General features: G+C 41.4%; 1 protein-coding gene across 1 annotated transcript in view; it reads right to left on the bottom strand.

Moving 5' to 3' along the window:
- adamts6 (ADAM metallopeptidase with thrombospondin type 1 motif, 6) overlaps positions 1-17734 on the bottom strand; it is a 65846-nt gene that overhangs the window by 47408 nt on the left and 704 nt on the right. Inside the window, 10 exon segments of the mRNA XM_038734231.1 lie at positions 170-316; positions 2790-2895; positions 6373-6416; positions 10130-10275; positions 11761-11844; positions 12323-12546; positions 13172-13346; positions 15613-15885; positions 15887-16002; positions 16112-16526. Coding sequence (XP_038590159.1) covers positions 170-316; positions 2790-2895; positions 6373-6416; positions 10130-10275; positions 11761-11844; positions 12323-12546; positions 13172-13346; positions 15613-15885; positions 15887-16002; positions 16112-16211 — 1415 coding nt within the window. The 5' untranslated portion in view covers positions 16212-16526.

Here is a 17734-nt window from a genome sequence, read left to right as displayed (position 1 = left end):
CACAAGGGCCAGCCAGTGGCAGCGGGCTGTAAAGCGAGGCGGCTGCAAGCAAGCTGGAAAACAGGCATGCAGTTTTTTCTCTACTGCACACACACACACACACACACACACACACAGAAATGCAAATACACTCAGACAGTACCACAGGGAACGACCATCATCCACTTACTCGAGAAAGCTGGTGATGTAGTCTTTGCTGCAGGCAGACCAGGAGAAAGGGTTGGTGTTGGCGGTTATATGAGCGGCCATCAGTTTGGCTGTCTCGTGGCCTTTGGTACCGCAGGAATTCCCAATCCCATCATGGTTCATCCCAAAACTGAAACACACAAAATAAAAAACTGGAATTCAGCCGGCTGGGTGTGATGATCATCAGTAAACCACTGGTCTAAAAGTGACCCTCTCTTTGGCAGTTGACTGCGCAGTTTAGATATGATGAGACCTGGATAGTCCAGGTTGCTGGCTGGAGGATGTCTCCCACAGTGGCTGTAAAGATCGAGATATGTGGCTCTGAAACAGCTGTGTGTCAGAAGAGCCAGGGGTCAAGGGTCAAACCCTGTCTGGAGCTCGGCAAGAACAAAAAAGTTCTAATCACCACTCTGATGCCTGCCTGTCAACCAGCACCTACAGGTTGTAGCTTGCCGTGTGGGAGAGTCACTGCCGACTGGAGAGAGGGATCCTTTAGATCAATAGTTGCACTAGGGAACAGAGAAAGACCCAAAACCCCAAACAGCTCCTGACCTTGTGGTCTGTTATGAAAGCTGCACAAGAATTTATTTCACATTGTGGGCTGAAAATAAATCATTTTAACTATTCGTTTAACAAAAAAACCTTATCTGTCTGGATATCATTTGGGAGAAAATATCACGTTACAGCAGGATGTCAAAGCTTACTTTTCCTTCCAGGCCAGGAGCACAAATCAGGTCTAATGTATATAACAAACCCAACCACATTGCACAGCCTGAACCTGTTTTTCTAAGGCTTGCGTTTATGACATTTTACCCTACACTGGAAATAAATCAACCCAGTTGAAACCCCGCTGCAGTGTGTGTTTTTTTATACATCCTTTTGAAGCAGAGACTATTTTTACAACTGCCCCACAACAGAAGCAGACATGAGACATAATAAAGGAAATCGCCATCTTGCTGAACTCTCTCGAGAGGGATACGTAGACCAATACATCATCATTATTTTGCTTTATATTCAGGAGGAAAGAGACAGAGGTATGTGGACACTGACATTTGCATGAGGAAATATGTGAAGATACAGTTCAAGACATCTGCAGGAGGAAGAAAGGTCTACATGCAGGTCTGGTGAACTCAAGTTGAAAGAAATGTTATTTTAAGAGCGATGATTAGAGCACGCAGTCGTGAACGTGATAAAAGGTTTAAGATGATCTCAAGCAAAAGAATTGCTATTTGCAACAAACAAGTGCAACTCTGTGAACATCTTCCAGGGGAGACTGTCTGAAAATGTGCATCACAATCTTAAAGAGGTCATATTATGCTCATTTTCAGGTTCAAATTTAAACCTTTTTAAATTTATAAACCTAGTTTACATGGTTTAATTTTCAAAAAACACCATATTTCTTTTCATACTGCGCATAAGGACTATTAGCCAATCAGAAGCAGAGAAGTGCGGGTCAGCGATAAGCAAACACGGCTTCGGTTCAGCTGCACATGTTGCCGAACAGCTTAGCAACATAGACTGGAGCAAGAGTTTCAGAGTGGTGAGTTATTAATCTTTCATCCATAAAGTTTTAAATGAGCTGAGCTCTCTATGTCGCAGTAACAACTTAATGTCCATTCACTGCCTGGAGGGTAGATAGTGTTTGGAAGGGAAAGGAGAGCTGTGTGCTGCAGCTCACTGTTTTTCCACCGGTGTTTTTGAGGGCGTGTCGGAGTAGCCGCTTGGCGAACATTATATGAGGCGCATTTAGCTTTCATCCCTGTGTCGTCACAAGGATGAAAGGGAAACGGCTGGACTACAAACGAGCTATAGGTCAAGCGGTTCAGAGCAGTCCTTTCTGTGGGAGATGGGAACTCCCTTTGGGCTGGACTTTGGGCTTTTTCAACAATATCGCGTACCTCTCTCTGCTCTTCACCACGCCATGCAGTGCACTCTTATGATTTCCAATGTGCTCGGACAACACATCACACAAACTAGTTATTTTCTTGTATAACCCAGCCCTTAAACTGTTGGATATTGGAACGGAGGAATTTCCTCTGGACAGACCTGCATGAAGACGCTGAAGAAGCTGTAAAGGAGTGAGATCATTTTCCAAGCAACTACTGAACTATATTAATTACCATGCCAAAATAAAACAATAAAAAACACGCTGAAGATGACACTGTCACCAGAATATTAATTTAGCTTTACGTTTTCGTTTTGAGTAATTTTTTAAGGAAGTAAGTAAAAATTCTCTGATTTCAGCTTCTCAGATGTAAATATTTTCTAGTTTCTTTACAGTAAACTTAATATATTTGGGTTGTGGACAAAACAAGACATTTGAGTGATGTCCTCTTGGGCTTTGGTAAACACTGATCAACATTTTTCGGAACAAAGAACTAAGCAATTAATCATGAAAATGATCGGCAGATTAATTGATAATGAAAATGATCGTTATTTTAAAGTTAAATTAACTTTTTTGTGGAAAAACCACACTTGAACAACAATGAATCTGTCATTCTTGCATGAGGCCTATTGATTTTGTCCCACCACTACTATTTGCATCATAGTGTAACGTCAAATTTTATATTTCATATTAAAATCTTAAAAGTCTTAAAACTCACTTGTGGCCGATCTCGTGCGCAATGGTGAAGGCAGATCCGAGGCCGATGTCTTCATTGATGCTGCAACTCCTCTCCGGCTCGCACATTCCAGCCACGGAGGCCAGGCCTAGACACAAACACACACACGCATGCCAGACAAACATACAATCACAGGGTCAAGACGCAGCATTCTTAGGCGTCATGGTCATAAAATTGGGACTCCACACTTTTGAATCTCCTGTTCACTAGAGGGAGTTGAGTTTAGTGAATCTTCTGTTCACTAGGGGGAGTTGAGTTTAGTGAATCTCCTGTTCACTAGGGGGAGTTAAGTTAAGCATCCCCGGCTAGACAAACTACAGTGACTGTTGGAAAATGTCTAGACAAGGTTTAGATTTATACATTTCAATTCATGTAACAAGGCACCGTCTAAAACGCGAGCCAAGGACGGGAATATAAGAACCCCCTCCTCACCAACACCGTACCCCACCAGAAACCTGTCAGAAAATAGAGATATTTTCCTCATTTCAAACCAAGAGTCTGAGAACAAGGGAGAGAGAAAGGGAGAGGAGAGGGTGTTTAAAGTTAAAACCTCTCCACAATCCAGGTGTCGCACGTCCTTTTTTCCTAAAGCCTGACAGGTCAGATAGGGAGACAGGAGGCAATTCTTCACAGATTACATCTACAGGTGACTGGAGAGTGGATCATATGACAGAGCAAAGCAGGTGTGTTTGTGTCTGATGTATTTGTGTGTGTGTGTTGGGGGATGTGTATTTGCTCAGGTTTTAAGATATTCCAAGACTTCTCCCTCCTTTCCAATAAATTTAAGGTGAATAGGATTTAATTTGTGGTGTGCCCACACATCATTACAAAAATATTAACAAACTAAAAAGAACAGCAACATTTCTTTTCTAACAGTATCCCTGATGCTCTGGATAATCCCCAGACCTCATAAATCAAGTTTCCATCCAAATATCAACCATCCATGTATCCATCCACTTCTGCAGCATTTCCCAAACTATTTAGGCAATGTACCCTCTTCTACATCTTGACCCAATCCCCTCCACTTTATTTAAAAGAAAACACAACGTAGCCTATTTATAGCTACGTTAAGTTTATGCATGCACAAATAATGAGAACACATACCGGTAAATATTCAAGAGATCGCAACAATGCACTTTCACAAGTTAGGCTAACTAGTTACATAAAGACCAGCAGGAGTTGAAAGGCACGCAAAGGGGTGCACGCGCCACACTTTGAGAATCCCTGCACTACTGTTATCCAAGTATTAGTAGTTGGAGCATTACGATAAACTGCTGGTGGCACTACTACTACTCAAACAAACAAACAAACAAACAAACAAATAAACAAAAATTATGTTTAAATCATCAAGCATAGCATTAGTTCAGGCAGGCAAAAAAATCCAGCAAGTTTACAATCCAAGCACATCAGCAGATACCAGCCATCTTAAAGCCAGCCACATCAGCTGGCAGCTCAGCTGAATCCGCTCTTAGCATTCATTGGTAAATTCCATACAAGGCGCCTTATTTAAGTTTCTATAGCCTGCCTGCACTTGCTGCTTCCTCTGCAAAAAGCTTATAACCCACCTCAGCTCCTCCTCTCAGGCCGTATCTGATTAATCATGTCTTTCTAATATTAATGCCTGCTCTGTTCTGTACCCTAGGGGGTCTTTATTGCTGCTCTCTGCCTTGGGCTTGGGCCCAGAACAGAGCCATACCACCAAACACTGACTGTCCCGACTGAAATGATGAAACATTCATTCATTTCATGTATTAATTCGAGGAAGGTTGGCGTCTCCCTTAACACACCAAACAGATGTGGTGTTTTTGTCTGATGCTAATTTTTGTCTCTTCAGTGGAAGCTTCAGTGGACGTTCACACATGCGTCATGTCGTGATGTATTCTCTGTAGTTTTATCCTGCTTCCATTGCTCTTTGTTGCACTTTTTTCTAAACCTGAACAAATTCCATTTAGGGTTTTAAAAACAGGTGGATGGAAACATATTTATAGTTTACAATGTGAACTTCTATCTACGTCTTAACCTGAGCAAATAAAACTTTGTGAATGGCAAGGGGTAAATGTGAAAATATGTTTATTTGAAATTTGGTTGGATGGACACTTTTTTTTCCACAGAAATCTAAACTTTCAATTTGTTTTGTATGCACAGACAGAGTTTTGCAATTCACAGTCAAGTGTGATAGCGATAAACGTGACACATCTGCATTTACACTTGTGACACATCTGCATTTACACTTGTGAGTAACCTCGTGAGTAAATCATGTTCTGGTGGTCAGTACAGCTTCAGATTTTACAGTATACTGTAGTTTGCATGAACTCCCTGCCTCCCTGCTAAAAGTGTCATGGCTTTTGTATCCTCTTTACTAAGAGGCTAAACAAGAATAGACTCGCAAATCAGGAGGCCACTGAAACCATTAGTGCAGGGAAAGAGGGAGCCTGAAGGTGCAGATAGAAGGAGGAGAGGGAGGGAAAGGAAGGAGGGTGGCTACTCTACGCTTAGTTTAAGAATGTGTGAGTGTGTGAGTGTGTGAGTGTGTGAGTGTATGTGTGTGCGTGGGTCGTGGGTGAGTGCAAACACACACACCGCTTTGCAAGTTGTTTTCTTAACACCGGGGTGGACTGTGTATTATCTCCAGCCCCATGATTACTCGGCGACCCTAAAGGCCAGCAATCTGACCTGGGAGCATGATCCCCGAAGAGGAGAGGGAGGAGAGGAGGAGAAGGGGGGTTTAAGACAACGAGGAAGCCAAGCAGATGCCCGGGCAATTAAAGCGACCGGGGAATGTGACGAATGCGGTCAATCTGTCAAACCACCCCTGAAGTCACAATATTACCTCCAAGATATACTGTGGTGCCTGCGGGGACTTTACAAAGATAAGATGGGGAAAGAAGAGCCTGCTGGGTAGGAGGTTTGGGGTTGAAGAGGAGAGAGAAAGGGGAGGGGGATCTCTGCCAGTGCTTGCTGTCCCTTTTTCCACCCCCAATACCACAACCAGCATATCACCCACTCTATCTCCCTCCTGCATACTCTAACACTCCTTATAATTGTCCTTTTCCCCTTCCATTTTCCTTTCTACTCCCCCCCCCCCATGCCTCCCTCCTTGGCTTTTCAACACATACATTTTCCTTTTTCTCTCAACCACGGTGGAAGAGTAAACACCTTAGACAAACTGAGGTAAGAGGCAGAGGAGAGAGAAAGAGCACTTTTATAAACTGGAGGCCGTACGGGGAGATGACCACGGCTGTCCGGGTTTCTAAGCTCAAGCCTTCAACAGACTGAGGGCAGTCACTGAGGAGCTATAATAACACAAGTGAAAACATCCTTCTCATTATGTCTCACAGGAGCTGTCTGGTGATCCTCTAAAGGAGACTTTGAAGGTTGCAAAATAAGGTTTGTCTTAGGACACGTTGAAGGCCGAAAGTGAAAATGAAAATCTATCTAGAGGGAAAAAGAGAAGAATTAACTCCTTAACCAGAGAACCATATCGTCAACATCAGCGAAGATTACTAATTTGGCAAGAAAACACATGTTAATATAAATACATCTTACTCTGCTTAAGTCTACTCACCCAAGGTACCACAGGGTTTGTTCTTGTAGGTGCAGATGTCATACCTAAGGAGAGGCAAAAAAGAGAAAGAACACTAACAATTAAATTAACGCTACACTTCTTTTTGTACATGTACAGCTTTTGGATCTTTGCCATTCCAGGTGGTTAATTCCACCAGTCTTGCCAGATATAATCTCAACCTTTAGCGTAACAATAGCATATAATGAAGCATATAACAGGTTTGGTTCTAGAAAACACCTGGTTCACTCCTCCCTATACATCATGAGCCTTTCACAAAATGTCACTTGGCTAACACACAGGGCTCAGGAATGAATAAGAATAAAGTCAAAGGCTTTGCTCATGCTGTGTCCCTACTGTTAACCCCCGCAGCTCACATACAGGTAATCCAATAGAGCGAGGGGGGGGGGCACTCTGAGCCACAGTGCTTTAAGAACACATCATACATTACAAATGAATGATCCAATCATTCCTGAAGCTTTTAATCTATTAAAACCAAGGGCACAACAAATTTAATTTAATTCTCCTTCCCCTCTCTCACTCTCCCCTATAAAGTCCTCTTCCCTCTCTTTTCTTCACTCCCAGTGGAGCAGCTCCAAACCGGTGAGGTACAGTCATGACCTCTTTGAGGACGTCTGTTTATTTCGATTTATTTTCCTATTTTCCCTTCTGTATCTTTTTTTAACATAACCGGCCACATTCCAAGCAAGGCTGCCTCAAAACTCTATCCGACGCAGAGACTGACTAAGACACCAACAGTGCTGCGGAGGTTAATTGACTTTATTTAGTGCCTCTCTACTCTCCCGACCATTTAAAGCACTTTACGCTACATGTCACATTCACACAACGATGGCAGAGGCTACCACGCAAGGTAAAAATGAACTATTCATTCACACACACTTACACACCACAGCCTTTGGGAGCAATTTGGGGTTCAGTATCTTAGTACTTTCACATGCAGACTGGGGGAAAGCCAGGGTTCAAACTGCTAGGCGACCCGCTCTACCTCTGAGCTCCAGCCGCCCCACCTCACCTGAATGATGATGAGGCGGTAGATGAGAACAATGAATCATTTCAACAATAAGGTTTTGTGTCTTGCTGTTGCATCTCTGCGGGGGAGATCTACACCGATCACTGATGATGAAGAAGTAATAGTAGTAGAATATACTGATGCTAACTGCTTCCTGTGAGCCTGGTTTTCTCAACAGACCATGAATGCCTCATTCCCTATGATGATATTGTTGTTATTTTTGTCAAATACTAATTATATTCATTTGAGTGTTGAGATGAATTAAGAAGTTGGAATTAGTTTCATATATCTAGTGAGGACCGCAGACACATAATTAGAATACATTATACTAATAGTGGGCAAATCTCACAGATGTAACATTTTGAAACACTGAAAATCAAGTCTTACTTAAGTGATGGTTGTCAATTGAGAAAGATATTATGAACAATAACAATATACTCACAACATTATATTGTTATGCCTTGGATCTAAGGCTGCAACAAAAGATTTCTTTCATTACCAATAAATCTGAATTCCTTGATTTGTTTGGTCTATGAAATTTTAAAGACATGGTCTTAAAATGTTTTGTTTTGTCCAACCAACACTCCAAAACCCAGAGATATTCAGTTTACAATGACAGAAACTAGAGAAAAGCAGCAAATCCTTTCAATAGAGAAGCTGAAAGACGATATACTTACTGTTAAGTATAAATTGACAATAAGTGTCCTCTGTGCTGAGTGCTGCCAGCGTCATACTAAACCTTTTTAGATGTATTCCACCATTGCAAGGAATGTCTGACTGTTCCTCCAGACATGGTGGTTAATGAGGGCTTCCTGGTGTCTACCATCAGCTATTTATACTATCTACAATGTTAGCATCTCTGAGCTCAGCTGGTGCCTCCTCCCCACAGCTTATTATCTCATTAACTCTCGCCCACATTTGTCTAGTTTTTGCTCAGTATTCACCAATATTGTATTTACTCAAGATTAACCAATATTTTATTGTATGGAATTAACCTCAAGTACGGCACTGAAGTATATAATGGGCCTCCTATCAGCAAGGAAGGCAACGTTGATGTGCGCCATCTACAGGCAATAAAAGCTTCTACAAAACTGACATGTGTGCCACCGGCAGGCAATGAGGAAAACTGCAGGTTATAGGCTTAATACAGTTTCATGCTAACTTCAGCATGCTAACTTCAGCATGCTAACGCACAATGATCATGTTCGGCATCTTAGTTTAGCATGTTAGCATACAAACATTTGCTGTGGCTGATGGTCATTTGTTTTGCAGGTAATTAGTCATAAACCAAAGTATTGGACAAACTGAAGTTATGACCTTATTTTTTCTTCTCTTTTGTACCATTCTAAGGTCCTTCAGGCACTGTAAGCCAGGTGAGCGGTGAACAATTTAATATTTTTACTTCACAGCACAATAACTGTACGGTCTCACTCCCTCTTTAATTGTGTTTCCAGCAACAGAAAACAGACAAAGCTCTAATAAACCGCTACCTGCTGGCAAACATAGCTAGCAACTAGATAGTGAAGAGAGTGGAACATCTAGCAAGCTAAAGTATTTGCTGGAGACCAAAACAGAGCTAAAAGAAGTGGTGGCCGGTAAGTAGTCAAGAGTTTGCTAGCACATTAGCTATTACAACTTTATAAGGCGACAATATGCCAGGGCTGCAAGTGTTATGCAAATCTCCTGCCACCACAAATCCAACAATTGACTGATGTGGCTTCATAATAATGTTAAAATTGCAGTAAGTATAGGTGGCGATGTTGACATGTCTAAACTGTTGCTGCTATTACTTTCCTTCCCTCGTACGTGGCGCAGTTTAGCATGTTGAGACAGTCTGACATTTACCTTGCAGCTCCCCCTTGTGGACTATCTGAAGGCTGCTAAATATGAATGAGCAGGTTTGTGACTTAAAAGCCAGTTCAATGGGGTGTTTGGTATCTAAAAACAATGAGAAAAGGCTCTTCCTAGAAAAACACGTATAGCCACAGAGAGACATAAACCCCATGACGATTGCATCGAGACTCCGCTATGCAGGCTTTGATGCTGGTGCTAAGTGAAGCTAAAACCAACAATACAAACAGGAGCCAAATGAGCTGGAGAACATCAACTGACAGACAACAAGCAAGAGCACACTAATGATAGAAAGGCTGTTTCGCACAGAGCCCACAGAGTCAAAAAGTTTGGCTTTAGCTCATGTCAATCACAGAACGCCATCCTCTCTCTAGACAAAATCAGTTGGGGGGGGGGGAGGTTGCTAGGTTATGTTGCCAAAACATTTCTGGCAGCAATAAAGCTTATTCCAGGTAATGACAGAGTTTTTCTGCTTTGTGGTAACACCCTCGCCATAAATTGCAGTGTGACAGGTACAGTATGTCTGAAACAGCACATTTTATTTTCTGAAGTGAGGTCTTTATTCCCATCAGTTATAACAGAAACAGGTAAAGTTTGTGCACAGGAACTGGACATTTGGAGGTTTCAGTACTGAAGCTGGTGGCCACCTGTGTGCAGCACACACAACTACAGTCTGAAGTTGGACCATGACTGCACAGCTCAGCTAACCTGCAGCTTATTTGCTCAAAATGAGAAAATGTGGGCCTACTTAGAATAAAATTAACCACTGCAAGAAACAATTCTTACTTACTCTTTGAAGTACACATATCCATGCTGGATCATTATGCTGGGATGTGAGCAAAATGTGGTCCATAAGCATACATGTAATCTTACACTTACCGGGTGATTAGGACAGCATTGTCATGATGAGCCATCCCATTTTCAGGAATGCTGTTGCCATCGCTGTGATGAGACAGAATGGACTTCTGCCACTTACAGAAACTGTCCAGTGACTTGTCAGCATGATGGTTAATCTCCAGGTTGGGCTGCAAAAAACAACACAACAGAATAGAGTATTACAAAACAAAAACTATGATGCAGCACAAAAATATTGGTTTCAGTACATTACAGTTTCATATCATGTATCGTATTATGTTGTATAGTGTCGTCTTGTAGTATTGTGTTGTATCATGTCATATTCAGTTGTGTTCTATCATTTCGTAAAATATTGTATCATGTTTTTGTCACATTGTATCGTGTCGTATCATGTTGTAAAGTGTCATATAATGTTCTGTCAGTGGTCTGTTTTGTGTCGTATCGTGTCATATTATGTTGAATCATGTCAGATTGTGTCGTATGATGTGTCGTATCCATTCAGGTTTTCAAGTCATATTGTTTACTGTACAGCACTGTATACCATACAACTTGAAAAGATACTTTTCACAGGAAAATATATATGGACTAAATGACATCAGCTGGATTTTTTTCCTAAGTAGTACATTTCTACGCAAAAGTTATCGAATTATGTGATACACGGGCGTCATGTACCCTAGTGGTTAGACGCATACCATAACGTCCCTGCAACGTCCATGCATGTTGTACCCTTCTCATCTCCTGTTCGTTCCAATTGTCTACTGTCCAATCAAGACAAAAATGCAAAAAAATAAGTGGCCTGAACTTCATGTCATGTGTTGACAGTGCTAACCAATGGAGGCACCACATAAAAAGACTACTGCACTGGGATCAGAGGGAGGTTAGAGGACAAGTTGTTGGAAAAGCAAAAGGTTTTTTGTATTTAAGAGAAGATGTAGTAGTAGTAAAGGTAAAACCTTGTATAACAGTACAGGTTAGATGAGTCAAAAAAAAAGTAGAATAAGACCATATTAGAAAAAGCAGGAGATGTGGAAAGATGGTAAACCATTGCATCGCCAGCCGATGATGCAGTGCTGTTTTCAGCCTGCTCAATGATTAATGACGATACAGTTCTGAACAACCCAACATCAGTGACTCACTTTCACCATAAAATGTTTGTTTTCTAACTGTATTTTCTATGCAGTTTCCCCAAAACAAGGACAGACAGAACTTCCTTCCTACTGGATCAAAGTATGGCTCCACTTTACATAAAAACCTTTTTGTACTTGAGCCGCTATGACCCCTTTAGAAAAAAAACAGATGCTTGGAAAGAAGGCACTGTTTCTCCCATCACACATACATACATATGTTCAGTGCATGTAAAAACCCTCACTTGAGGCTCCCTGAGGGAAGATGTCTGAGCACATCTTTCATCTGAAGTGGTGGCCATATGGTGAATAGTCTCTCTCCCCTTCAACCACCACCAATCACATAAAATACTGCAGCTCACTAACGCCAAGCGTATCAGTTGTACACTGACTACAGGTGAGGTTACAGACACTATAAAAAGGTCTTGTGGTTATGATAACTACAATAAAATTGCATAGATGGTTCAAAGTTAGTGAAATTTATGAAAGAAATCTGCAAAACAGACAGGCTAGAAAGCAAATGTTTCTCACCTGATCTTCGGTCAGAACAATCAACCGGGTCACAATAATGTTCACAACATTTCCTAGACTGGCATCACGGTAAAGTTTGGCAACCTGACCTCCAGAAAAGAAGAAAAGACACAAAGTCAGACAAATTGTGTCCACATGTCACAACATCTAATCTTCAACCATTAGGCACTATACCACATTACTCAACAGCTTTAAATCACTTTTAAAAACACATCTTTTTGCACTGGCTTTTAACACATGCTGAGCTGTGACATTTTATTGTTGTTATTGCTTTAAGTATAGTTTTTATCTGTTGTCTGTTTTTATTGTTTTTGGCATATTCTGTTTTAGAAGGGTTTTATTCGGCTATTTATTATGCTTTTTATCTTATGCTGTTCTCTGTATCTGAACAGCACTTTGGGGCAGTAGTGACTGTTTGTAAATGTGCTATATAAATAAACTTTGACCTTGACCTTGACCTACTGTAGATATCCGTTAACTAAACTGGCTACAATGGTGAAATCATATATTCCACAGTGTGGCAGACAACAACAACATGACCAAAAAGTAGGATCAAACTTACAATATTCATTACAGACAAGATGTAGTGCTCAATGTCTTTGCGTCCGTGGTAACCGACCATCATTTTATCAGCAACCACAAGTGTCTCCACGAAGCGCTCGCTGCTGACCGAGCGCCTTTGTCTGTGGGTGCTGTTTGACTGCTTGCTGTAGTTTTGGGGTGCAGGGGACGAGTGGACAGGGGAAGGTGTGCTGGAATGGCAAGGTGCACTGTTTTTAATGAGGTCTGTGAAAAACAGGGAAACAAGGACAGGTTTAGTGATCTTCTTCAAAATGATGATGCACTATCTGAGAGCTGTATATACTAGATGCACATTGGGAATTTGCTCCTTTGAACCTTGCAGCTAAAGCCTTTGCTTTATGACCCAGATGCTCTGGGAAAAAGCTATAAGATGGTACATGTCAGGGCATGCTAGCTTCCTGCTGATGACAGCCTTTGCTGTTTCTTAGAAGACCTTGGCCCAAATACCAAAATATCCACCTGGTTCTTTTGACAATTCAAAATATCCATACAAATACAGACACAGTATTTTGTGGAACTGAGTAGCTTGAATTTTAAAATCTGAACATGATTGTTGGATCTATAAATAGGATTTGTGCTTCTATAAAAGTCAGAGCCAACTACTCTTTTTGCACTGAAGGGCCTTTTATGAAAGCTGGAGCAAGAGTTTTTCTTACAGGTTGAAAGGTGTCCAGGCCAGGAGCAACTATAGCACACAAGAGGCCTGGTTATGTCTACCAGAACCTGGGCCTAGAACCAAACCAGCACTTCCTCTAACCTGCTATGTATAGTTATTCCTTTACGTCAGTTTCACCCACACAGAGTCCAACCCAGATGGAGGTTCACCAACCTGAAATGCCACAGCTGAACTCCTGGCTATGCTCCTGCGGTGAGGGAATGGCAGACATTTTATAAATAACATGTTGCTGTGCTTCTTCCAGGTTCCATTCACCGGGGGTGGTGGAGGATATGTTCTTTAATGGCTCTATCAAATACTGTTCTTCCTCTGTTGTTATAACACCGTGCTTGTTGGGGGAGAAAATCAGTGAAAGAGAAATGGGTTACAAACACAAGTAAACACTGTTGCTAAATGCATAAATCTTAATAAAATGCAGGAAACAGCAACTAACATGTTTTGTTATTCTATTTACTTATATTCTATTAAAGTTGCACGCCTATTTTACACAAGGCAGTTCAGTTTACTAGTAACTGTGTGTTCAGACGGGACGCAAAGACAATTTTAGAGGTGCCATTGGAATACAAAGTCAATGGCAAGATGCCATTAGGAGCAAATTCGCCCACAGTCACGCAAATTGATGAAAAGATGTGTTCATGACTGGAGAAAAATAACAGAAAGAACTGAAGTTTCTGAGGAGTTCAGAGATCACTCAGATGTTAAAACAGAGGCAGAAACACTCAACACAAACATGGTCAGTGTGTGTTGCTAGCTAGCCTTCAGCTAATGTCTGTGCAATTGGTGCAAAAAATAGCGCTGCCTTCTGTCTGAACACTGTAGAATTTCTTCTGTGGCTCTGAAGGAAAAAGTCTAAAAACTTCTGCAGATATAGCCCTGATGACATCATCAAAGATAGCCCTGATTCCATCATCAGGGGTATCTCCGCTCTGAGCTGCCATTTCAAAGACGTGGGCATTTTCTAGGCAGATAAGTCTGATGAAAGATGCAATTAAGTTGCATTATGAGTAATGTAGGATCCAGCCTTTTTACTAGGGACTAAACATCAGGATATCTCAGTCTTTGCGGCTTCAATTTTACCATTTTTTTCTGTGTCTCTTGCAAGCCTCCCAACTTGTGTAAGTGCAACCTTTAAAGCTGGAGTAGGCAACGTTAGAGGGCTAACAGGAGACAGCTAGATTTTGAAAGCATCCACCCACTAACTCCAAAGCCACTCCCCCAAAGCACATTTTCATGAGCAGTGAGTGCACGGACAGAGTGCGTGCAGGTAGGTAGGTAAACAGACAGGTAAGACTGGATGTTATTACAGTCGACATCCACAGATCCTGTTTTTTATTTAATTTTTGGGTCAGAGTATTTGATTTATTGATTGCTGTTGGGATGTAAAGAGAATTTCAACAAATATAACAAAAAATGCTCCTGAAATCAATTGCCTACCCCAGCTTTAAAAGCTGGGGTACCCCTTTAAATAACTATTTCCTCATGTAATCTCCTCTCCTGGTGGAGTCATGATTTAGCACATACAATACATTAGCAATTAGCCTGCAGTCACATTTAAGAACCCTTAACAATCATTACATCAAGTCCATTAAAAAAATGTTCTCTGCACTTCAATACCCCTTATGCAGCATAAATAGAGAGAAGTCCTTGCCAAAATGAGTTTGTACAAAACACTGGCTTGGCTCTGTAAAACCTACAACAAAAGCAATTAACCGCACATCACTCTAGGACACAGAAACATATTCGATTTAGGGGTTTGATAGTGTATGATGTCAAGATCTCAAACTGTCCAGACAGCTGATTACATTAAAGTGCAGACACAGTTTTGTCCATTTTTGGTGCTGTTAGAAAAAAAGGCAAACACTAATTCAATTTATGATACTCCGTGTAGGTCTTGCCAACACATTTGGCTAAATGTTTTCTGCGCATGATTACATTTGCCAATAAGAAGCAGGGCCTTTTTTTTTTATTCTGAACCAAGGAGGAATAATAGCTATTACAATGTCTTCCAATTTCTTGATTAGCAAAGAGAAGCTGGACAGTCACACAGTCTGTGGATAAAAGCCTGAGGACTAAAAGCTTAGACAGAATAATTAGATGCCTTGTTAAGGCTGTTTAGTTTTGTTTTTCGGACAAAGCACTTTAAACTACACATGGAGTAATATCTATGATTTATGCACATTATTCACAGATCACAAAAAGGATCAAGTACAAGAAATTTGATCCCAACTACTGAGGCTTTTAAAATCTGAGGATAAAGCGTGATATTTAACGCACAAATGGAAAGAAAAGCCCTGATGCTTATCACTAACAGATCACTGAGATGATGTGATTTTTCAACATGAGCTCCTCAGTGTGCCAAGTGGAAGGAAGCCAAGATTCTGTTGAGCAAACCACAATTGGTTTAATCCTTTGGCGCTGAGTCTGAAAGATTGGCTGACATGAGAGCAGCACAAGCTAGGCATATATTAGTTATCTGACATTAGTATCGGGGTTTGTTTGAAGTAAGCCATGTGAACTCTTTGTGGCTCATCGGGCAGTTTGAGTGTGAACCGGTCACTTGGAATAATAACTAAAACATCTCCCTTTATACTCACCAGACCCTTGCAGTTGCTGAGTGCCACTCTCGTTGTGCTCTGCTGATTTTGCAAGAATCCAACATAGTGACAGTTATCTACAACGTTATGACGCCACTCCAGCCCTCCTTTGCCCCAATACTCCACTGTAAAATGTTTTGACACCAGGTGCGGGTTGAGTGTCAGGTTTAAGTGAAAGTGCTTTCCGTAGGCTGACAGACTGTAGAACAGCCGGGTCTCTGAAGGCTCCGGGTCTAACGCAGGCAGCTGTCCCATTATGGGGTCCACCGCCCCCCCGTCTCCGTCGGCCCGGCCGGTGGTTTTTCACAGTGTAGCTCAGGAACTCCCCGTTCTCATCCACCCGCATTGGGACAGTCAACTGGTAGTGCTGCAGGTAGGACAGGAACTCCTCTTTTACAGGAGAAATAAGAAAAGAAAAGAAGAGAGAAGAAAAGAAGATATAATAAACATACTGTTGTTTACAAGAGAATATCTTCCTGTCCACCTGTTTACATCATACCTTGAGAGTTGTGTGAAAGTTTGTTGATGCTTTGAAATTCAGAAGCAACCATCACCACCAGGCTCAGAGTCCAAGTCAGCGTCTTCCACAAAATTTCCATAATTCAGGGAAAGATGTGACATGGGGTGAGGGGTAGAGGGTGCTACAAACAGGTTAAAAGCACACGATCGGTCCGATGCCACACCATAACAAGTCCGTGGTTTGCCTCCTTCACTTAAATGTTCTCGTCGTGCTAGAAGGCTCATCCAGGTCTCAGATTCCTGAAGGCGAGCGCTTCCACATCTCACTGGCCTCTGAATTCATGTCATCAGCTCGTAGAAAACAGCGTAATCCATCAGACACAGTCAGTCTCAGGTACAACTCCAAACAGGAAGCTCTATATTGGAAACTTGTCTTGACCGATCCATCTGCATTCCTGTGAAGTTAAGTTAATCAGAGGTTAACTGACCTTTCAGCTCTTGTAATTAATGCTGAATCAGACTTTGTCAGTTGAAAAGGTGAAATTAATTGATTAATCTGCAACTGTTTTAATAATCGAATGATCATTTTAGTCATTTTTTAAAGCAAAAATGGCAAATATTTGCTGTTTCCAGCTTCATAAATGTGAGGATGTGCTGCTTTTTGTTGGTTTATTTCATTTTAAATAGAATATCTTCAGATTTCAGACTTCTGGTTAGACAAAAAAAAGGTAATCTGAGGTTGCCACTTTGGGCTCTGGTGGGCAATTTCCATTATTTTCTGGCATTTTATAAACCAAACGATTAAGTGAATAATTGGCAGATGAAACCATAATGAACATTTTCGGTTGGTTCAATGTTAAGTAGTTAACAATTAATCATTTTGTCAACAAAAGAGTGAAAAGACACCCAGAATGACAACTGACAAACCAAAATACGTTTTGCACGATTTTTGCTTGAAAAATGACTGAACTGACGATTAAAAATGGTCGCAGGTTATGTATGCTGGTCAACAAATAGATTAATTGACTATCAGCTTTAATTAAAATAATGATTAACTGAAAGCCTAGTTTGTGGCGATTGAATGAAAATCTAATAGGAAGTTCAATATCTTAAAATTTGTTTCACAGCTCTCACTGAACACATCAGTTTATCTGAGCACGAGATGACAGTTTAATGACTATGACCTGAAAATTCAGAGGGACAACAACGAGGCTATGCAGTGTAATAACAACATTAAAATAGATGAATAACGGTGCTGACTAGTCGACATGGTTTCACGTCTGCAGATTGTGGTTTTACTCACTGACGCGCCTCACGTGTGCAAACTATAAACAAACGTCAGCGGACCCAGGTGATAGTCGCATGATGTCCAATGAAAGTGACCGGATGACAGCCTTTGGAAAAGAGGGGTTTCGTGTGCATTTCTTCAGCTCCAGCGCTCCAGACAGACAGCGCTACTTACTTGGCCACTCTGACCCAGACAGTTGGCAGCCGGCCCGTGTGCATTACACCGGTACCTCAAACACAACCCTCAAGGAGCGTCTGCAAATCAAAATAAACCACCTGACGTCGCTTTGAATCATTTTGGCGTTGTTGCAAAAGGCGTGAAGCGTGCTCTGTCAAGAAGTTTAGTTAGTTTGACCGGTAACGTTGCACTACTTAC

Source organism: Micropterus salmoides, unplaced genomic scaffold, assembly GCF_014851395.1.
Source record: "Micropterus salmoides isolate LMB-PRFRI ecotype aquatic unplaced genomic scaffold, ASM1485139v1 Ms_hic_scaffold_20, whole genome shotgun sequence".
Classification (NCBI taxonomy): domain Eukaryota; kingdom Metazoa; phylum Chordata; class Actinopteri; order Centrarchiformes; family Centrarchidae; genus Micropterus; species Micropterus salmoides.
Note: the sequence above shows the minus strand (reverse complement) of the source record. Positions and strands in the feature narration are given on the sequence as shown.